General features: G+C 40.7%; 1 protein-coding gene across 3 annotated transcripts in view; it reads left to right on the forward strand.

Moving 5' to 3' along the window:
• Positions 1-23,364, forward strand: part of TEX2 (testis expressed 2) — a 56,289-nt gene that overhangs the window by 18,196 nt on the left and 14,729 nt on the right. For all 3 annotated transcript variants that reach the window (XM_074607540.1, XM_074607542.1, XM_074607541.1), the window contains exons 2-7: positions 6,533-8,184; positions 15,627-15,827; positions 17,458-17,794; positions 18,968-19,215; positions 21,599-21,745; positions 23,145-23,244. In XM_074607540.1, coding sequence (XP_074463641.1) covers positions 6,559-8,184; positions 15,627-15,827; positions 17,458-17,794; positions 18,968-19,215; positions 21,599-21,745; positions 23,145-23,244 — 2,659 coding nt within the window. In that variant the 5' untranslated portion in view covers positions 6,533-6,558. The remainder of the gene's footprint in view (positions 1-6,532; positions 8,185-15,626; positions 15,828-17,457; positions 17,795-18,967; positions 19,216-21,598; positions 21,746-23,144; positions 23,245-23,364) is intronic.

Raw genomic sequence — 23,364 nt, forward strand, 5'->3', positions numbered from 1 at the left:
AGAAGGAATTTTGTCTAATGCTGTTAGCTCTGTTATTTATTTTAAATAAGTATAAAGAATAGCAACAGTCCTCCCATAACCCTCGGTGTTAGAAGGAAGATACTGGCTAAGTCTCTAATAAGTCAACCGAAAACTGTAATTTCAGAGAGCAAGTATGAATTTCACATTGGCCTGCACAGGTATTCCCAAACTGGGAAAGATTTAGCATGCCTACAGCCTGGTTTGGGAACAGTGGCTAGATGCATTAAGGTGGTTCTGTCTATGATAATGTAAGATTTTCTGTAGTTCTGTTACACCACATAGATGTTGGAAAGATACTTTTAAACAAATACACTACTTCTTCCTAACAAATGGAGAATAGATTTAGAGTATGAATCGTGTGTCTGTCTTCAGTCTGACACTTGGAAATGACTGTCGAGTAACCCAAAATAATAATGAGCCCCATTAGCCCTAAAGAAGGTCTGTTTTCCCCAGTCTAGGTGATGGCAGTTTGCCAAAGCAGGAGGTGCCTGTTGAAAGAGTGGTGGCACAGAAGGATTACTGGGAAAGCAGAGATGTGACCAGTTAGAAACATCTTTCCCTTTGAACAGTGATGGCAATCTGCATGAAGTCAAATTGTGGCATTATCAATAATCAAATTAGTGGCTTCTTGAATAGCATTCTGTTCTTCTGACAGATACAGGGAAAAGTATTACAATGGTTTTTAATAACTTGTAAGACTTTACTTAGCAGGAAAGGAATTTCTGTTCTCTGGGAAACACTTTTTCTGGTCTGTGTTTATTAGCAATGAGCAGGGAAAATACCCTGACAAGTTGTGAACCTTGCTGCAGAGTTTTATGAAAGTGTTGTACTAAATAGGGCATACCCTTTCCTCCTCGTGTAGGTGTTGCATTAAGTAATAGCAATGTGATTGGAATAGTTGGCTGTTGCAATACATGTGAATTTAGTTACCCGATCTGTCCTTCTTCTCCAGCTGAATGATTATGAAAATCACAAATTGCTCTACTGGATATCCCTTACTTAATTAGTAAATGTGTCTAAATTGAACTGGGTATGGGTGGATAAAGTAAGTGTGGTGTATACAACTTTGACCTGTTCTTTTAAGTTAGTTCCTAGTTTGCTGCTTTGTGTATTGGTTGAATCACCTTCAAAACCATTAACGTGAAAATAATTGCTTTTCTTTATCTATAAAGTTGATAGTGTAGCTGTCTAAAACAGGCACTTGAGTGCGCAGAGTATTTTCTAGTGCTGTGAAGTAGGCGGTTTCCGAGGCTAAGCTGAAGAGGAGCAGGGGTGTGTTTGCCCGCTGCAGGGACAGGGAGGGTTTGCCGGTTCTGGAGAGGGCTGTTTGTGCTGTTGGGCAGGAGGACGGGTTGCTTGGGTGTGTGTCTATTTCTGGAAACACTCCCAATTAGTCATTCCTGGTGTAGGTAAGAGCGTACGTCACTGTAGTGGCACTTACAAAAGGTGTCATGGCCGAACTTGACCCAGCATTGCCCAACACCTGGTCTCTCCCTGTGTGTCCCTGTTGGCCAGCTGGTGCATCACGGCGTGGGGCAGACATCTTGTCACCTGTGTAAAACGTGTCCCCAGCTCCCGCTCTGTGCTGCCTCACCGCTCCGTAGCAAAGGGCTGGGCAAGACATATTTTCTTTTCCCAGGCAGCGTGCGTGCACTGTTCTCCTGGCTTGCTCTTTCCTGTCGTTGTAGTGCTTTAAAAGCAAGGCCTGTAGGTGAGGTTTATAAGCTGCTGTTACATGGGTGACGGGGTGCAGTGCCTTAACAGAAGAAGGGGAAGTGGCAGTGGTTTGTTGGCAGCTCTCTCATTCCATCCTGCAAAAGCATCCAAAGTTCAAACCTTTTGGGGGAAAGGAATTATTTTCCAAGCAGCCTCCTTCCCTTCCGGGTTTGTTTGAAGCATTTGAAGCCTGAGGATCTAAAACTATTATTCAGGCCTGCCAGCCACAAAAGTAGAGCTTCAGAATCAACAACACAAAAACCCCGAAGACCTAAAGAGGCATCCAGGGAAGATGGGGACAGTGTGGCTTTCAAAAGAAGGATCAATAAAAACATAAGTTGCTGCAAGTATCGGTGTAGTCTTCAAACAGTTGGTTCGGAATTGTGCTCCTTCAAACAGGGAGGCCGGGAATGCTGGGTCTTCAAACAGATGGGAGAGGAGATGAGGAGCAGGAAAAAGGGGAAGCAACAAGTGAGGAAAAGGTAGCTGGAAATCAGTAAGAAGTGAATCTGTTAGACTGATTCAAGGGGCAAAAATGTGTGGTTCAAGAGCCTGATGAAATGCCTTTGTTATCAAAACCGAACACCTAGTGGAAGAGCTGTCAGTAGTGGTAGCAGTGGAAGAAGTCAGGGATGTTATTGTTGTATTCGCTATGGAAGATCTTCTCAACATCCACTTTGGGAAAAAAAAAAAAAAAAAAGAAACCAAGTGCTTCGCAATAAAAGAGAAATCGTGCTCAGGAATGCGTTGGAAACATGGGCCTGCCCAGAGCAGGGGAAAATCTCCCCCATCCAGTGTTTGTGGGGGAGAAGTTACTCGCAGCAGGATATCTGGTATGTTAAGAGGGGTCAGAGTTGTTAAAAGCTTGGAATAACGTAGAGAAAGCGCTAATATTGTAATCCCAATTGATACTCAGAATGCCTGTGATGAAATATCTGCTGTTGGCCTAAGCACGTGTGCTCTCCTAAGTAAATAACATTACGGCATTTCTCCTGTGTCGTACACTGTTTTTTTTAATGTAACAATTGTTTGAAAATTTGATACCAGATACAGCTTTCAACAGCTGTGCTTGGGAAAAGCATGAACTGCCTTTTAGCAAAACCGGCCTATGAACAGGGTTGATTTAGAAAGTTCCAACAAGATCAAAGAAAGCTAAAAATGATTATTTGCACAAATAGAAATGGTTGTTCCTGGAAACCAGTCCCCTCAACTGAGATATCGCTCGGGCCAGATATTAAGGGCAATGGATACTACAGAGTTATCTTGTAAGTCACGGGCTGAGGATGCCGAAGTACCAGCAGGTGGATTAATGTTCTGCTGCTGCCCCGCTGATAGTGCTGATTTCAGAATGTGCTTTTATAAGACGTAATTCATGGTGTAGTAACATGTTTAAGGGTAGGTAAATATTGGCTAATCAAGAACTTCCTTCCTTTCTGTGTTAACTAGTTAACCATCATGTAAAAAAAGTCTTGCTTGTTCACTAAGCAGTACAATCTTTTATCAGTACATTTGGTGTGTGCAAGTAAACTTCATCTGTTTCAGGTAATTAGCACTGCATTAGCACAACATAGCAACTGGTGTTTAAACACAAGGTAATTAACTGCACAGTGTAAACATGATGTGCTCAAGAGCTAACCAAACCCATGAATTTCTAGCTGATAGAAGATAACGGACTAGAAATGTTATTGGGGGGGTGAGGGGAGTAGTTAATGTTTTTCCCCTGTGTTGCTAGATTATTGATACACGGTCAGTGCCAAGTGGGCAGAAGAGAAAGCATCAGACGTTTCAGGCTGATGCCAACAGCACTGTGTGCAAGTGCAACTCTCGTGCATGGATTTTTTTGGTTGTTGGGGTTTTTTTTGTTTGTTTTTGTTTCTTTCCTTCCTTAGCGTATAGTATTGTAATAGCTTAATGTCCTTGAAGATGCATAGGGTTTTTTTTTGTACTTTCAAATTTTGGTTTGCTAGTCTTGCAATTTCAGAACTGGCACAAAATGTTAGAGATGTGCGATAGCTGATGGTCCAGCTCTAGGGGAATAGAAATAGGGTTGGATACATACCTTGTACAGTAGTAGTTTTTCCCGTCTCCAAAATACATTTGGGTGCATTTGTCTAAAAAAAAATTGGGAAATTTGCAGTTTGAACTATGTGAAATGGAACTGTGTCCATGGGAAGCATGGATTCTGTATGCTGGTGGTTCCCAAGTGTGCTAATCCAACAGGGAAATGGAAGACCAAGTTTCTAACCAAGTGTTAACACTCACCAAGTCGTGTGTACATATGACTGATAAAGGCATATCTAAACCTTGGAATATCTGAGAGTTCTTACTGTTGGGGTAAATAACTAGTTGACCCACAGACGTGGCAGGAAAGGTAAAATCTGCTGAGTCCTAAGTGGGCTGGAGGTACACCCCCATCGCTGAAAGTGGGTTCTCCATTTAATACTGCTACTTTGATATGTCAGGTGGATTTTGGGGAGGACAGAAAAATACAGTTCCATGATAAAAGCTGAAGCCAGAACCTGATCTTGAGGCAGAATTTGGTCTCTTAAGCAGTTTGTCAGAAAAATGGTTAGGTGTCAAGTGAAATCATGACTAGGGTCTGAAAGCGTCCTTTGGTTCTTTGAACCCAAACTGGCTTCCTGACGTATGCAGCAGAACTGGGACTGAAAACTGAAATTAAAATTTCTGGAGGCTTTGCATGAAGCAGCATAGAGGCCAGCTCCTTCTGTACAACCTGATTGGGAAGCATGCAAATGCTAGAAAAAGCAAGGAATAAACTAGTCAACAATTTAGAAGCGATAAAATGAACGGCTATAGGGAGTAGGAAGTTGTGGACAGATATTCACTTCTGTTCCGACATTACTGGATAAGCTAGATAGCAAAGATCTACTATTTTAAAATGTTTAACCCAGCTCATTTTACTGACAGGTTAAAAAATGTTTGCGTGAACAGCTCCATTAGCGAGTACAAAGGGCTACAGCCGGTAGCAGGAAGATGATGACGAACAGGTGGCACTAGCTTGGTGGATAATACAATCTGATATCACAACTGTGAAGAGCACACTTCTTCACCACCACATAATAATTTTTCTGAACGGCTCTTTAAACATCAGCAGAGGCCTCTCATTAATTCAGCTTGACAGTTTGATTACAGCATTTTAACAGCTTCTGAAAAATAATTCAGTTACTGAAGTGGTAAACTTGCTGCCTTGACAATGAAGGTAAAGTGCTGCCTCACAGCCGGGAAGGCAGAGCTAATCTTGTAATTCCTGATCCATCTTTGTGTCTTGGTTTAAATGTGTGATATTTCCTCTCCATGTAAAGATATGCTAAGTTTGCTTTCATGGGTCAATAAAACGTTTGAAGTAACATATAGATATAATTGGTGTTAAGAGCAGGTATGTTAGTGTATGTCGCATAAGCAGCCTGTGTGCACCGGTCTGATCAGAGATCGATATGTTCAAAAAGTAGTACTGCTGTATCAATGACAGGAACAGTTGCCTCTGCTGAAGCGTGTTCTTACAACAAAACTGCTAGCAGTAATAAATTATTTGGGAGCGTACGTTATCCGAGGTAGATCTCGAACATGCTGTATCTGCGATAGTCTGACTCCTGTCTTTTTGACAACAGTTAGTTTGATACTGTCCGTTATTGAAATGTTTGAAACTATTGCATCTTTCTGTACTGGGATTCTGCTAAAATACATTTGTAAAGGGTATCTAGTCCTGGAATTCAGGAGGGTAACCTTTAAAATTAATTTCTGTCAATTATGTTTTGTTTTGCCTGCAATTATTGGAGTATTGTCTGTCCCGATCACTTGTCCGTAGCTTGCAAAACCTGGAAAGACAAAGAAGAATCATAGAATCTTTTGGTTTGGAAAAGACCCATAAGGTCATCAAGTCCAACCATAACCCACGGTAACACACATGATAAAATACAATTTAAATCTCTACTTCCTATAGACTAGTTCAAACAAGCATACGAGAGAAGGTACTATCCCACACGTGAAGACGTTTACATATTTCTAACCTTGCTTTGAGTTTCAAATTTGCTTTATTTAAAAGAAATAGAGAGCATTAATTATTGTATGTAGAATAGAACTGAGAGTTAGGAGTGAAGAATTTCAGTGTGCTGGGGTGGGATGAGACTTCTGGAACTCAGAAGCGCATCTCATGGGGAAAATAGGAGGATTGCGCATCAGAGACGAACTATCGTTTCAGAACACTTGAAGGTAATTTTAGCAGCACAGCGCTTCTTAATGTTGCCATTTTGTGCTATGTAGAAATATGTTAACTATCAAACAGTAACCTAGATCTGTAATTTTGAGCATAAGTATCTTCTGCTCGTTGTTTTTGCGTGGGTGGGTGGGTGGTGTTTTTTTTCTACCTAAAATTGTGTCAGATTCTTCCTTCAAGATCGTCTGAGAGGATCTGGTAATGCTCTCCATGCCTGTCCATGATTGCAGATTGTCCTAAGCATGGTTTTTCTCCTTGTCTGTCTGTGTGCTTGCATTTAATGATACGAAGAACGAGGTGGTTAAGCAGATGTGAAGGGGGTATTAACTAAAATATAGATATGTTTTATGCAATGAAATAAATCTACAGTCAGTTTCTTTAGTAACAGTCTATAATTTGAGTAGACAGCTTTAAATCCAGTGAGATGAAGAGTGTCCAGAGTGTTTTAATTTCCAACTTGTTGCATATTACCGGTCTCTCCTGTTTGGCTTAACACTTGAAAATAAGGGTGTTTGAAGGGGGAAAGAATGCATTTAACATAGTATTACATTTTCTTCACAGACTCTGACACATCTCTGGGACCTGCAATGACAAGTCAGAACAGTAGCCATGCAGAGAAAACTGGTGAAATGTCCTCAAAGTCAGCACCAAAAGTGCAGGTCCAACGATCTGTCTCTCGAGAAACCATCACTATTCATTTCTCTGCATTTGGGAAGGAGGAAGAAGAGGAGGAAGAGGAGTTTAAGGAATTTCTTGATGAGGAACTAGATGACCAAAGCATTGTAACAGCACTTGAAGCCAAGGAAGACCTCTGCTTTGAGCATACTGGCCATGATTTTTCTGGTCCAGCTACCTCGCTTAACATGGCCAACTCTGCATCACTACTGTCCTCATCGCCTACAGTTCTGCCGACTGCAGAGACTGTAAAGCTGTTGGATTCTCCTTCCACATCCCAAGTATTCAGTGCAGTGCCACTAGTTCTGTCTCCATCATCACACTCGTGTCATACAGTTAGCTTATCAGGTGCACCACCATCTGTGGAACAGAAATCCAGCCTGTTGTCTTCCCCATCCTCATCCCCTACCAGGTCAGTTGTCTGCTCTAGTGGATCACCCACAGTTTCTAGTTCAAAACCTTTTAAGGGTTTAGTCAAGTCCCTTTCAACAGATGTGGAACCAAAAGAACCCACCCCACCAATGCGACATAGACAGTTAATGAAAACCTTAGTGAAATCTCTGTCTACAGACACTTCTAAACAAGAATCTGAAGCTGTGTCTTACAGGCCACCCGACTCGAAACTGAACTTGCATCTGTTCAAACAGTTCACTCAACCTCGAGCTACAGGTGGTGATTCTAAAACTGCCCCCTCATCTCCATTAACGTCTCCCTCTGACACTCGTTCCTTTTTTAAAGTACCTGAAATGGAGGCTAAAATTGAAGATACTAAAAGACGCCTTTCTGAAGTAATCTATGAGCCTTTTCAGCTGCTCAGTAAAATAATGGGTGATGAAAGTAGTAGCCACAGGCCCAAAGCCTTATCTTCAAGTGCTTCAGAACTCTCAAACCTTTCCAGTTTGAATGGCCATTTGGAAAGCAATAACAACTACAGCATTAAGGAAGAAGAATGCGATTCCGAAGGGGATTTTTATGGAAGTGACTTTAACCTGAATAAGAACGATCAGTCAAAGGTGGCTGAGGAACATGCAAAAGAGACAGAGACCAAAAGCTCTCAGTCTGCAAGCACAAAGGATGTGAGTTCGAAAACTTCACTTGTACTTGAAAAATGTTCGTTGTCTGCACTGGCAAGCAGAGAGGATGAGGAGTTTTGTGAACTATATTCTGAAGACTTTTCCTTGCTAGAGGATGAAAGCAAAACTGATAAACCTACCGAAACTTTGCTCGATCCCGAGGTGACTGAGGAAAATGGTACTATGCTCAGTAGTGAAGATGAAAATAATCTGTATGTGCAACAGCCTGAAATTCCAGTGAAAACTTTATACTTCTTAACACTGTTAGTCTATGCTTACTTTATTATCCCTCTCCCTGGCTACTTAAGTGGACTCTTATTTGGAATGGCCCTTGGATTTATGATAGCTGTCTGTGTGATTTGGTTTCTTACTCCACGTACTCGTGAATATCACAAATGGCATAAAAGTATGAAAAAGCAATGGAATATGGGAGCTCTAGACATCAAAGAACCTGAAATACTGAAGGTGAGGTCATGGCATTTTGTGTGTGTGTGTCTGTGTGCATTACTTTGGGTAGAAGTAGTAAACTAGATTTAATCTGAAGGTGTAAATGAGCTGAGTTATCCCCATTTGTAAATGGAGTATTGTTTTAGGATCAGGAGGCTTTGACAGGGGCACCAATGGTTTAGTATCCAAGAATGTGTAAGGCTTCAGTGTCCTTAAGGATTAATAGAAAAACAGAATTGCTTCAAAAATAAAAGGGCAAGTGGTTTTGCTGATGGATTTGAAATGATCCAACTGAACTACTGAGAGCAAGTAGTGTCAGACTTGAGCACGTAAAATAACAATTGTGCTTGAAGCTGCACTTTGTGAGATGTATTTTTTTTTCTGGGGTATTTTGCTGTTGAGGCAGTAATTTGTCTGTCTCGTCTGTTCAGCCTAACCAGATTCAAAAGCGTTGTGTTCAAGTAAAGCATAGATAGTTGGAGAGCATATGGATTCTCCTCAAACATGAGCTAACTGGAATGGGAAGAGGAGTGAGTGATGAAAGGGACGCACTCATGGGTTATGATGTCTGGTTCTGTGTGCTGATAGCTTGAATATTGTACTGTACGCTATGAATTACAGTTCAGTAAAATGTGTGTCTGAGAGCTATGTTTTAAATCAAGCTCTTAGAAAATTTATCCTCCCTCTTCGCCCTTCCCCATCTCCATCCCGGTTCACAGCTGCAAATGGCTGTTGCTTCATACATCTGGCACGTTGCTGTCTGTCCGATTGTGATCCATGCAACCACTCAGTTACCTCTGTGGCATTGTGCTGCTGCTTTGTCCCTGTCCTGTCTCTCCTGATCTTTGTCTCTGATGAATTAAAAGAATATTTTCCAAATTGCCAAATTCTGAACAATAAAGCATCTACTAGTTTCTGATGTGCAACAGAAGCAGTTCAGAATGATAGTGGTACAACCCTCACTTGATATCACTTGCTTATCAGAGTATTTGACTGTTTTCTCATATTTGTGTAAATATTAAATCCATCCTGAGCTTTCTAAAGATGTATCTCCAGTTGTGTAACAACACAAAAGTTGCATGAATTTAAGTTAAGATGGTATTGGTTATATGCTGTAGAATCTATAATGTATTGATAGCTAACCCCCTGTATCTTTAGGTAACTCAAAAGTTAGAGAAACGGGATATAAAAGCCAACTTTTACTGAATACAGACGGCAATTGTATGTCCAGCCCTGAATGCTACCTTGGTGTTCCTTTTTTCTTGGCTGGTATGAGTTGTGGTCTTTATTTGCTGTTGTGAATGCAGACTGAACACGCCTGGCTGCCCAGTTGATTCACCTGCAGCTTACAAGTACAAATCTTGACAAACTTTCAGTTCTGTCCTTGTTAATTGGGAGCTGAGACCCTGCGTATGTGTTTGCCTTGATACTTGAAAGCTGATAAAGATCCCAATATTCATTGTTGGCTGGTGTTAAGCTGGCACTTTGAGATGTTAGCTGTTATTCAGCAGCCTTTAAACTACATTTTAATGCGTTTATCCAGGAGATACGTTTGATGAGACTGGCTGTAGGCAAGAAATGAACTGTGCAGAGAAGTCTGTATGAATGTAGATTAATATTTTGTATGACTTGATAAGTATTTCTAGCAGTGGTTAACACACAAAGTAATTGTCCTTAATGTGTAAAGCCCTGTAAAAGGGCTTTTTAATGCTTCAGGAGTTAAAAAACCAGCTCAGTGCCCATATTGTAGCGCAGCATAACGTAATATGATTTAGCAGATTGCAAGTTATTCCCACCTCATACAACAATCTTCTGTTTGCCTCTGTCAAAATGATCACTGTGCAGTTTAGATCCTCAGAAAAATGAGACTTAATCTGTAAAAAAACTCACATGAATATAGGAAAATCAAACTTGATGCTCTCTTCAGGACTTGTTGGTCTTGTATTCTGGCTTGAACTGCTTTCATGCCATTGTGGTAAAGCTATGAGCAAGATCCCTTTACGGAGCGCCAGGAGTTGGGATTCTGCCAAACTGCTGTCAGGCTATTTTTGGACAAGTACATGTGCATTCGCCCCCGTGTGAATATTATTTGTGAAGTTCATATTTCTCTCATTTCAAGAATTAGTAGCAAATTCCCCTCAGAAATTGCAAAATATCTGAACATTAATATAATCTCCCCCAACAACTGTTAATTTGCAGTGTGAAAGAACAGAACACTTTTATTCTGGTTAGTACATGCTTCTGTAGGTTTGAATGAAACTACTTTTTTCAATTTCTGTTCTTCTTACACTTGCTTGTTCCACTCAATTCTTTGGTATTGGAAGAAGAACACCACCCCCAACAGAAAACACAACCCCCTGCATCTTCGGTGTATGTTTTCCTATCCTCTTAGTCCCTTATTCTTCAGTTCTCTACCTTCCTTTTCCTTTTTTTTTTTCTCTGCTCACAGGTGTTTTGTTTCTTCTTTAATGCATTAGGTTTTTCTGACAACCTTGTTGGCCTTCTTAAGCGTGCATTCCCTTGTGTTGTGCTGGCTGATACAAAAGGGTTTAAGTAACAGCTAAAACGGAAATGATAAATTTACCCTTTCCATTAGAAAGAACTTTTATGAGAAGACCATCTTGGCAGTGCCTGCTGGAGAAATGAAGCTTTTTGAGCCACAGCTGTACAGGAGGAGGAGGCTCTTTACCAGCATGCTGCTATTCCTCAATATCACTCAGGGGATTTCATGTTTGATAGTGGCCTCTGGCAGACAAATGTGTTTTCCAGTTACGGTGATGGTTACTTCTGCCCACCTTAGACTTCTTTGTGTCTTTAAATTCCCTGTCAATACAAGCTCAAAAAACTGCATTACGTTTTTCTCCATTTATCAAACAAAGCACTATTGAAGAATTATGAAATGCTGGTAGTGAGAGGGATACTAATACAATTAATGTGATTTGAATATCGACAGTCTTTCAAGAACCTGGGTGCTGGAGCATTTGATGATACCATTTAACAATAATTGATGTTAATCAATCTGTTAATATCACGAAGAAACTCTGGCTGCAGTTATAATTCAGATTTGGGCTTTTATTGTGAAGTTGACTTGCCAATTCTTTTATTTGTGTATTTGAAAATATTACAGAAGTAATGATTTTTATTTATCTTTACTTGCAGACCTGGTCTGTGCCCCCGTCCCTCTGGGTCCCTTGTAAGGATCTTTTTGCAGTTCCCCCCGACCTCCCCTCTCAGGTTAAGGTATAACACGCCTGGGATCTTAAACTAAGTAGCATTAAAAAGTTGAAGCTCTACGGGGCTTGACTCCGCAGGTCTTACTTGCATGAATTACTCTGCTGAACTGCAGTTCAAATACAAAATTTGCAGCCCGGAGTCATGAAAGAGGAAAAGTGGGGTGGGACTTTTAGAGCCATTTTATGCCAGTGCCTGCGTTCCCCAGGCCCAAGGGTTCCCCAGGGCCGGTTTGGCTGGCATGGCTGCGGTGGCAGAGGTGACGTGCTGTACTCCAGGAGCTGGGAGTTCGGTCTCTGCCGTCTAACAAACAGGCCAGACCCTGTTAGCGCACGCGTGGGGTTTTGAACGGTAACTGTGGCCTTTGCTGTAAAAGCCGTGCTGCCCAGCATTCTACCCCAGTACATTTTCAGGTTAGTTATCACTCTGATGGTGAGGCACTTTCTCCTAATTTCGGCTGTGAATTCAGAGCAACTGCTGACCTTTAGACATGGAGATCCCAGGATCAGTGTAAATGGCAAGCAGCTGCAGAGTAGCATATGACTATGGTCATTGTCCTCCCTGAATTGCTAAATTTCTTTCTTTAACAACTTCGCTAGAACAAAAAAGACCCATCATACAGTTGCTCCTCTCCTACACGAGGAAATCCATTGTTGTTTCAGTAGTTTGGGAAAATTAATCTGTTGCTAGCACGTTATGGTAACATAACTTCTCTGTTTAGCTGCATTGCAAAACGCTTTCCATAGGCTGTGAATCTTTTGTTCCAATTTGGTTTTTGCAAAGAGAAGGGGCGGAGGTAATTCTGCTAAAATTGTTCATAAGATGCAGGAACTTTGGGATGATTTTGGGGTGTTTTTTTTTTTTTTGGATAACCTTTTTAAAAATGGTTTTTATGCTGGATGAGGCAATTTACAGAAGTTAAAATCGCTGAAATGAGCAGGCAGATGGTGTCATTTCCACCTTTAACACCAATAGATATATACTGGGGGGAAAAAGTTCTTGCAACTGGTGCACATTTTCAGATTCAGTAACAGAGGCAAGAATCATCATTTGGTGAAGTATTAGCGTTTCGCACTCAGCCATGCAACCTTTCTCTGTTACAAAATAACTTGAAAGTTGAGTGCAAAAAGGAAACAATGTGTCCTTAGAAATTAGGAAACTAAACATTTATGTGTAAGAAGGGTTTGTAGTAATCCCTATGGTGTCTCTCATCCTGAGTGTTGGCTGGGTACTGTCTGAAAATAAAACCCTAAATATTTGAATTTAAAATTGTGTATCTTTTGGATTCTTGGCTATGCCCCGAATGCAGAAAAGAGCCAATCTCTTCCTTGTATAGAAAGCGCTATGTAGGCTGCTACTTCAGGTGGTAAATGTATTTATCTTCTGTCAGTTCTACATTTTGGACGTTGCAGTTAGAAATCATTAAAAGTCGTGGACAGGTTCTTCAGTCGCTAATAACCTGATGGCTGTGCTGTGAGAAGCAGCGTTTGCACGTCTCTTGGGTTTGTTGCGTACAGCGAGCAGGGGAGGCGGCAGTACGGGGTTGAGAACTGTGTTTGGCAGATTATACAGCTAATCCATTTGTTTGAAGTGGAAAGCCTGGGCACATGGTAGGAATCAGAAAAGCAGGTGGGACTTCCATGGCTCTGGAATGCTGAAAGAGAAGCGGGAATATACAAACGGAGGAAGCAGAGATTCTGTTTTGATATTTTTTTTTTTTGCCATTTAAATTCAGTGTGTGTTGCTGCTGCTGGGAAGGAGGTGGCGATCTTCAAAAGGGCCTCTGCTCCGCTGTTTAGTTGTGTGGGGTAAGGAAGTCTTCTGGCAGAAAGGCTGCTGCTGGCGCCCTTATAGAAGAAACGGGGCAGGAAAGGTGCTGGTCTAGTGGATGACATACCGGATGGATTCAGACCCCTGTGCTACCAGAGGGTCACTGGGCTTGGTTGAATCACTTAAAGTTGGCCGGGCCTCGTGCCTTTTCATCACAGATGTGGCCGTGACATCTCAGCATGTGCTGGAGGAATAAAATTAAACATGACTATAAGGGTGTTGGGTAACAGTCATACAGCTGCTGAGAAGGTATAGCAAAGCTTGCACATCTGATGTGTGTCCCATGGTGTTCGTGTCATGTCAACCCTCGGCTCTTCATCTCAGAAGCTGTGTTCACGGATTTTTACTTCTCACTATGGTACATGGCAGTCAAGAGAATGATGTGGAAATTGCACCTTGTTTTCATTGCTACATGTCCTTTGTTCAGCTCAGGTGCTGGTGTCAGAAAACTCCAGCTGGTTCCATCTCGAGCAGGATGTTAAGGAAACTTCAAATGTATTCTCACCTTCCTTCTTGGGTACCACACATACCCGGAGGTTTCCAACCCTCCTTCTGAAAATAACATCATAGCTTATTACAGGTACAAAAAGGGCTTGTGTGGCTAAGTTTCATATAAAGATCCACTTTCCAAGTATCCTTTTCTCTCAGTTTGTGTGGCCGTTGGCTGAAGAGCCTTGCAGGAGAAGGCAAAAAACTTCTGAGGCAGCAAATTTTCATCTGTACGTTTGCCCGGCTGCAGGCTCCGGACTTGGGTGTCTGAGCTAGAAATAGCTCGGCGATCTGATCTGGGGGGCAGGTGGGAGTCTCTCCAGAGATCTGTGGACCATACGGATATTCCAGCTCTGCACAGAGCGGATGGCTCACGGTGGCTTTAGGCAACTCACGTGGTGTCCTTGTGCTTCAGTAAGTCCAGCTGGAGTTCCTGGCTGAGAATTAATTGCTGTCTGCTCAAAGATGTCTTGGCTTAATAATTTCTAGGAAGGAAATAGGATGTCCTCAAACATACATCAACCCTGCTGTGCAGAACCTTAATGGTTTATAGAAAACTCTTCCTCCTGCATTGTATTTGTATATAACCCAGTGTAAGCAAAAAACTCAAACACAAAGCTGCTGCAGAGAGCACGTGTTGGTATAGGTATTTCTGTTAATAAAAGGTAGTCTGTCTGGCAGCTGAGCAAAGATGAATGACTTAATCTTTCCTGAACATAAAAGAAATTCTAATTTATGTAGGTTTTTCGGGGTTTATAGTGAAAATGGAGCTAGATGTTGGACTAAGCAAAACACAGGCATCACTGTGTACTATGGCACCTAAGAAAGTGTATGCTGTCTACTTTGAGAAATTATATGGCACTGAAGTAAATGAGCATTAAAATAACTTTTACATTTCTTTGTGTGGGTGGAAACTTCTTTAATAAGCCAAAATGTCGCAGTAATTTCTGGGATGTTTTGTGTAAGGTAGTTACAACATAAAACCAACAAACCTTTTTACTTTATGCTTTAGAGTACATCTGTTTAAGTCTATCTCCTTCTCTTCTTTTGACATTAACGAATATTGAGTATGCCAAATTAAGATTTTGATGTGCAGGTAGAAGTAATTATCGAAGTATGTTGTAGGGCAGGTTAAGAGAAGGAAAACTTGTCCTTCTTGAATGAGTATTCTGGCGTGTCTTCTGCCCCATTTATTGTCTTTCATTTTCTGAAAGCAGATGTTAGAGAAGAGGAGTAGCATCACCCCGATGGTCAGAGTCAGCACTTACGGGCTTGTTACAGCAGGGCTGGTTTGTTTGTTTTCTGTTCCTTTCACTGCACAGAAACGAATGGAATTTAATCCCCACATGTAGGACTCCTCTGTTGTAACTGGGCACTTACACAACATGTTAAATGATGTTCAGCGGTGATGGTGTGTAAAAACAAACTCCATTGTGGTCTTCCACTCAGTTCTTAATTGTCGGTGATTAAAATGTCAGTGCTGTCTGTAAGCAGACAGACTGTTTGCTCTGTCTTGACTGTTGGTGATGAAAATGTCCCTGCTTGCTGTACCAGACGGGCTGCTCTGCAGCATGTCCTTACTGGCTGCCTTGTGCCTCTTCCCAGCGAGCCTGCGTCTGCTGGTCGTGCGGCATTTCATGGAGATGAGGTGGAAGAGCACTGCACTACGCACGTAAAATGATTTACTCAGGGGGGAAAAAAAGAAATTGTGTGCTTGGGGTACAGTCCTCATCTCATGCTCCATCAGTTTAGTGCTGTCTCATTTAGGGCATTTACTACTTTTCTGTATTTGTACAGTAAGTGACATAACTTTGGCAAAAGCGTGAATAATTATATAAAACTTTGATGTACGTGCTGTACTTGGTTTTCCAGCAGCTTAAAAGCCTGTTAACAAGTGTTTTCTTCTCTAGGGATGGATGAATGAAATTTATAATTATGATCCAGAAACATACCATGCTACGTTGACTCACTCTGTCTATGTGCGACTCGAAGGAAGCACCTTAAGACTTTCAAAACCCAATAAAAATATTTCTAGAAGGGCTGTGTACAATGAGCCAAAGCCCGAAGTCGTGTACGTCAGCCAGAAAATTTATGAACTTACAGAGAGCAAGGTGAGTGTGCCTTACTTATATCTGATTTTAACAAAGAATACTTTGAAACTTTTTTTGAAATTTTGAAATTATTTTCACTCGTCTAGTTTCATGTCCTGTCATTATGTAAACAAAATTGTTGTCGTGATTAACTTGCAAAAGATTGTGCTGGGGAGGAAGATTAAGCAGGATTTAGAAAAAATTACATATTTACACAGTAAAGGAAAAGCATGATTTTCCTCTATCATTTCAAAGCAGAAGTTAACACCTGGGAGTTTAGGGAATCGTTCCCCATACATTAGCTTACTGCGTGACTGTTCTGAAGTTTACACCCAAATCCATAATCCTTGGGGGTTGTCTCTATCCCAAGGCAGTTCAGGCAACATTTGCATTTCACTTGAAGGGGGAAACCTTCATTGTATGTGGACGTAGAAGAGGAATTAGAGGTGGCTGGAGCAGACATGACTTGCTGTTGGTCCCCCTGTCTAGGGAAGGAGACTGGGATTTTTGCAGTGGGAAGAGTGTGTCAAGAATAATGCTGGGACAGTCTTCCTACGTGTTATTCGCCTCCCTCAAATCTTTGAAGAGTTGCCATGTGAAGTTGATTCCATTGGCATTGTATTAAGTAATACATCAATACTGCATTATTAAAAGAATGTGTTTTTTTTAATGTGCTGCATCAATAGAAGGTCTTGGCAGTACAAATGTAGGAGGAAACTATGCTTCAGTTGACTGTGGGAGTTGGAGAGATGGACCAAGGCGACAGTGAAAAAAACCTCCCTTTGTTTCCCTGAATCAGTATGCAAAAGGAGCTTGCTGTCAGCTCTGCTTTCTGTTAAAGGAAGACAGTGAAAAAGATAAAGCAAAAACTTAGATTCCTGACTATTGGAGATTTGTTTTCCCATAATGAAGACAAGCAAAGCTATCACAAGTGCTACGAGAGCACTTGACTGACAATTGTTCTCCATGGTACCTTGGAAAAATTTCCAGTACTTCCCCCTTCCCTCACCCCCAACTCATTGCAAAAGTGCTGGGTGCCCTGAATAAAATAAGCAAATTATCGCTATTCTCCAAGGTATTTACCCACAGGTTTTGGAGGAGGGTAAGTTCAGCCCCTTGATTAGAATTTTAAACTCTTACTACTCTTCCCATCACTTGCATTGTCTCAATTCTCCCTGAATATACTGAATTTAGGATATTATTTATAAATAAAGGAATAAAATAACTCTTCAAGTACTCAGTTGCTGACTTCAAACACTCAGTTTCGTGAGGTGGGCCTAAAAAGATGAGGCTTTAAAATTCGGTTTAAATTCTCATTACCTACCTCGTGGTCACAGAAACGAGGTTCTTGTTTTTTCTATTTTTTTCTGCATAACTATGAGAATAAGATCTTTTAAATTAAAACTGAGTTTCTCCACATGATTGTAGAAGTCTACTTGAATGGTCCTTGTTTTAATTCCAAGGCTCACCAAAGACCTGGTGCCAGCAGTGGACTGGACATCAACCAGCTATAAGTTAAGAGTCAGTTAAACCCAGCAGATCCAATGTAGGATCTGTATCTCTTGTGTTCCTGTGTTCTTTATGTCACTACAGAAACATAGAAGATACAAGTGAAAAATAAGTTCATTTAACCCTTTCATTTATCCTTCAGATTTCCCTGGTTCCTAAGAGTCTGGCACGAAAACGGATTTGGAATAAGAAGTACCCTATTTGCATTGAACTTGCTAGGCAAGACGACTTTATGGCTAAGGCCCAGGCCGATAAAGAGAATACAGAGGAAAAGTTATCTGCTGAAAAAGTGGACTCGAACAATGAAGAATCCAAGAAACCTCAGGATGGAGCAAAGTACAGTAGCCAAAAGGATCAAGTGCTTTTTCTCTTTGGAAGGACAGGTAGGGAGAAGGAGGAATGGTTCAGAAGGTTCCTTCTCGCATCCAAGCTGAAGTATGAAGCAAAGAAGCCATCCAGTTTATCTGGGAGCAAGCCAGGTATTCAAATTTTGTATTCTAGTAGAAGCGTCTACTAAAAGAAACAAACCAAAGTTATGTTTTCCAGTGGTAGCTATAGCAACTGTGGAGCCATAGCGATCTTTACAGACAAATAATACTAAAGACACTCCTGCTCCTTATCTTGGCCTCTCATTCCCACCTTCCAACCCTGCCTCTTCCTCTCTTGGCTATATACTTGGCTATATGCCCTCAACTATTCTTACTATTTTTAGACTGTTTTATGTGAATGCACTATTTTTCAGTGTCTCTAACAACTCCTGTAACTTTTGTCAGGATTAATTGTTCAATCCTCTTTTTTCCCCTCTCTGTACTGTTGGAGCTGATGACGATACTTGCAGTATTAGACTCAGTCCTCTTATTACCCATTTTTCCTCCTCCATCCTTCCTTCAGCTCTAGTCTCCTGTGAAGACTAAAGAGCTTTCTCATGGGTTAAAGTCACAAACAAACACATTTTTGTGTTTAAATAAAAAGTCCCATGCTAGTACATGTATCTGAACCAATAAACATATTATTCTACAGTATTGATCAAATGTTTGAAATATTAATTTGAAACCAATCCTCTGATATAATTTTAAATCTGAATGACTCATGCTTTTCTGTCTTTATCTGTTCTCTGAGAAGCTTTTTAAAAATTGGTTAACATCATTATTTCTGGCACATAACTTCTTGAAATGCAAATGCAAAATTAATGGCTAATTAAAATTCTAACAGTTACAAGCTTTTGACAGTCCTTTTAATTGTAGCAGCCTATAATTAAATTAAAAAAAAAAAAGTTTAGTTATTTTATCACCTGACTTTTATTTTTGGCATTCCCCAGCAGGGCTGTTGGTAATTCTGCCATATGTTATACATATGTGAGTGTCCATATTTAAATACGCTATTGATTGGCTGAGTTTTTCAGTCCGACATTCTGCTGAGTGCTGAATCATACCAAATATTGACTAATTTGGGTTTAGGACCACCTAAGCACACAGCAGTGGAATTTATTTATACCCTTCAAAATGAGAAAGCGCTAGTCTGAATGGTCTTTTTTTCAGAATGAATTATATCTGCAAGCTAATTTTGTTCCTTTAAGTGTTTGATCATACGCTCTGCTGATTTGACTGTCAGGTTGCTTTTTTATTAAACAGGTATTGTTCCTTTTAATTTAGGGATCTTGCCAACACACAGTAGAACTGATAGTCAATCTGGAGTTCTCACACACAGCCGAAGCAGCAGCAAGGGAAGTGCAGAAGAAATTGCGTCCCAGCCGAAGCACAAGGATCTCGCTGGCAACGTGCGGCAGAAAATGCTTCTGGACTACAATATTTATATGGCAAAGTGTGTTCCACGCGAAAAGAAAAGCCCTTCAGGTAGTCCAGTCCTCAGTGCAGATAGCAGCCCTACAGCTGTGAAAAAGGTAATACTTTTCCCCCAGAAGATGCATGAGAGATGGTGATATATTTTATCTTGTTAACTCAACTTTAAAAATTAGCTACGTAGAAAGAAAAAATAATTTCTTTACCTACAGGTTGGGCCTAAACTTTTTATCAAGTCAGTTCCCTGGTGACCACAGTTTCTTCTTAATGTAACATACAAGTTTTTCAATTATTTAGTTTGGTTTTATTTATTTTCTATCTCCTAAGACTGTCTGTGGTTTTCCTGGCTTTTGCAGTGTCTGGTACCTAAAAGATTGCACAGCTGAAGGCAATATGGCTGTATATTTTCTTCTTAGGAATGCACAGGTGTGTCCTAAAAACCATTGGTCCCAAAGGAGCTGATATCTTATACATAAGATTAAAACAAACAAACAAAAAGACCAAACAAAATTCCACAAACCTCACTTCCCAATAGTAGTAAAAAGTTAAATTTTTCTGTCTATATTCTAAAGTAGATTGAACGAAAAGCATATTTTTGAGGTCCTGGCTTGTTGAAACAATTTAAGTGGAGTTTTTAGTACTTGGTAGTAAAATTGATCTTCATTTTCTGCTAATTATGGGAAACTAAAGGTCTTATACATTCCTGAGTGCATCTGAGCACCTGATTGGGACAGAATTGTCATATAACACAAGTATAAGTTGAGTGCTGTTTGTAGCAGCTTTTCAGTGCAGATGCTACACTATAAAACCTGTTTTCAGCCCCACATTTGGCTTCACTCATGCACTCTGGATCACATGAAGCAGTGTTTTTTGTCCTGGACCTGAGAACTGGTTTTCTGTTGCATGTTTCAGAAAGCGCTTAACCTCTTCAGTTCTCAAAAATGATGTCCTGGCCCTGTTGCCATGAATAGGGTTAGGAATTTGCCTTTAGTATGTATCTGATGGCCTTCTGGCTGTGGCTTTGATGACAGCGGGACAGTTTTTACTGTAGTACACCTGCTGCTTGGGTTGACTGGGGGACAGAAATGGAATTGGCTCTTGTATAGACTACGTCTTGATTTGGACAGTCTTGCTCAAAAAGACATAAGGCATGGATCGTATGGTTTCCATTTTTAAAATGTCTTTTAAAGCAGTACTAACTGGCTGATGTGTTAGTATTGTGGAGTACATAGCAGCATAATAGTGAACAGTGTCTGTAACTCTGACTAATCCTTTGGCCTCTTGGACTGCATTTGAATCACTCTTAATAAACAGAACCTTAATATTAAGTACGACACTCTTCATAAGTGGATCCTCAATGTTAAGTACAATCACCATTCATTTCAAAGATGTAATTCATGTCATGCATCTTTGTTGTCAGGCTTTCAAACAATGTCCAGAAAGGAGTAGGAGACCATGGTATAGCATATGAATAAACACATCTTGTGTTCCCCTAGGAAAAAAGATGTTCTAGCCCCTGACAACCCCTGAAGCAGTGATGAATTCGCTGCTGAATCTGGCACGTGTCAGAAATCATTCTATAAATAGATCAGAAGCGCTGGCAGGATACTTGCGTCATGGCAGAAGCTACTAACCCAGCAATTCTGCGTGTGTGAGGCTGCAGCCATTGGGAGCGGTCCTTGCCAAGAAATGATGTTCAGAACTGTAGCATCTACCTGACTCCTCTTAGAAAGCACTGCTTTTCTGCTGGCTTCAGGATTTCTGCCTGTAATAATGAAAGGCAGATTCTCCTTTCATTACAGGCAGTTGAGAGGCGTTAAGTTTGTTGTCTTTCCTTCATGGAAACCTCCTGGTTTTGCTGAAATAGATAATAGCATGTACACACACCAGATTATTTCAGCTGCCTTTGCTTTCATGTCTATAGTCAGTGATGCAATATCTGAACATATAACTCCAAGTGTTTTGAGACCGAGACATAATCCTCTTGGACTCTAAACAAAACCTTTACTGCAACAGAAGGGACAATGTGGTTTCCTGAATCCGATATACAAACACTGGAAGGAAGAATTTGTGCTGCATTTGCTTATCATCTATTTGTGATGCTTCTGAACTGGATTTAAGGATGTAAGATTGGGTCCTGCTTTCCTGTTGAAGAGACGGTGTCTCTGCTACAGACACACTTCCGAGTCTACCCACTCTGGGCTTATATGCTTTTTCTGCCAGAGGTTAAATTACATACAACTTTCTCGTTTCATTGCCAGAGGTCAATCTATATCTGTGTGGTCTCAATTCACTCTGTTGCGTGTCAGGATGATGACAAGCAAGCTCATGTCAGGCCAGCTGATGTGGTTGTAAATCTGTGCTGAGCATTTAGTGTTCTTAAATAACCCGGGCTGTAACACTGAACTTCCCAGCATAAATGAGGCCTTTTCTGACTTTAGTTTATAGAATTTATAGAGCTGAAAACCTGCTCTGTGTTTTCAGTTACCAGATGCCCATGTGGAAGCTGAAGAAGAACAGGAGGCCTGGGTGAATGCTTTGCTTGGAAGAATATTCTGGGATTTTTTAGGAGAAAAGTATTGGTCTGATCTAGTGTCAAAGAAGATCCAAATGAAACTTAGCAAAATCAAGGTAACTAATCTGGAGACTTGCACTGCACATTCCTTATGGAGGAAAGCAAACACATAGTCTTTGAGTTTTAAAACAGTAGGAGAAACACTTACTTCACGCTTGTGTGTAAAAGACAAATAAATAAATGTGATGCAGAGCTCCAGTTCAGCTTTGCTATCCATTTCACAGTAGGATCTCAGCAGGTTAACTTCGCTGCTTCAGTTTCAAATGAACTGCAGCTGGGTTAACTATTTGTGTCTGTGAAGGTTTTATATAAAAGTATTTTTTATACAGTATTGCTGTATTTACTTTAGGGATAAATAGAACTGTTTATAAGTTATGAAATCTGCTTTGGGAAATAATAGATTGCCTTGAAGATGGAGGAGATCAGGGAACCACAATTCTAATGTGCTCCTATTCACTTCAGACACAGACCACTTGCAGGAGAGGTCAGTGGGAGTAACAGCCAGGGAAAGAGCGGTCTGTGGGGTGATGGGATGTAATTGTGCATCCATGGCGTAAGCCCAAAGGGTGAATGGAGGAGTGATGCTTTTGAATGGCTGCTGGGTCTTCATTCTCTTAATCATAGGGCTGTTTAGCTCCTGATGTTTGGGGAGGAGTTTGCCTGTTCCTAAAGGCAAAGGAAGATGTAGTCTTGCTGACAAAAGCTCTGAAATTTAGCTGCCAGCACCAGCTGTGAGAGAGTGTTGCTTGTGCTTTGGGAAATAAGCAGTAACCTAATTCTGCCCTGGCTGCTTCCACACTTGTGACAGCAGGGTACCCAAACATCTCATTGGAAACAGTTGAAGTGGAAAGACTGGGAATGGGGAATGGATGTATTTTTGATAGGTTAAAGCACTGTCTGCTCACAGGAGATAGAATTTCTCTCAATTAGAAATACTTACAGTAAGTAGATACCCAAATCATCGTGATTCTGTGCCTCTATTATACTAAAATTATGATACAGAATGAAAAGCTAATGTGCTGTGAAAGAGTTTGCCGAAGATAAAAATAGCTGAGATGTTGATATAACTGCAACTATAAAATATGTGACTGAATTTAAAGTTCAAACAAGTCTTTGATTTTTATTCACAGTAAAATAGGTTTTATACTTCATTCTTGAGGTTTTTATGTGCTTTGACTAAAAAGCATGCTGGAGGTTTAAGGTCAGCATCCAAAGTTCAACATAGTTTTAAAAACATTCCAAGTTCAGACACTGAATCTCCCCCTAAAATATTACTGAAACTGATAACTATGAAATCCTAAAATTAGAAGAAATTTGTGTAATGGTACTTGTGTTCTTTCACTGGTGGCTTTTCAGCTCAATCCAGTCCTTAGGTTTAATGACCTTTCTTCTCTCAGGAAACAATCATGTTTGGTTCCATAACATGGATTTGATTTTTACATCCTGTTCTTTTAGCTGCCGTACTTCATGAATGAGCTAACTCTAACTGAGCTTGACATGGGGATAGCAGTGCCGAAGATCCTTCAAGCCTTCAAACCTTATGTTGATCACAGAGGTAAAATACGTGCTTCCTCTTCTGGTTTTGCCAGGTTCCTGCCTTCGTACCTGTGGAGAACAGAACTTTGATCTGTTTATCTTGTGGGTGTTTTAATCTGAGGAAGGTGCTGAGTGGTCT

This window comes from Larus michahellis, chromosome 14 (assembly GCF_964199755.1).
Source record: "Larus michahellis chromosome 14, bLarMic1.1, whole genome shotgun sequence".
In the NCBI taxonomy this organism is placed as follows: Eukaryota; Metazoa; Chordata; class Aves; order Charadriiformes; family Laridae; genus Larus; species Larus michahellis.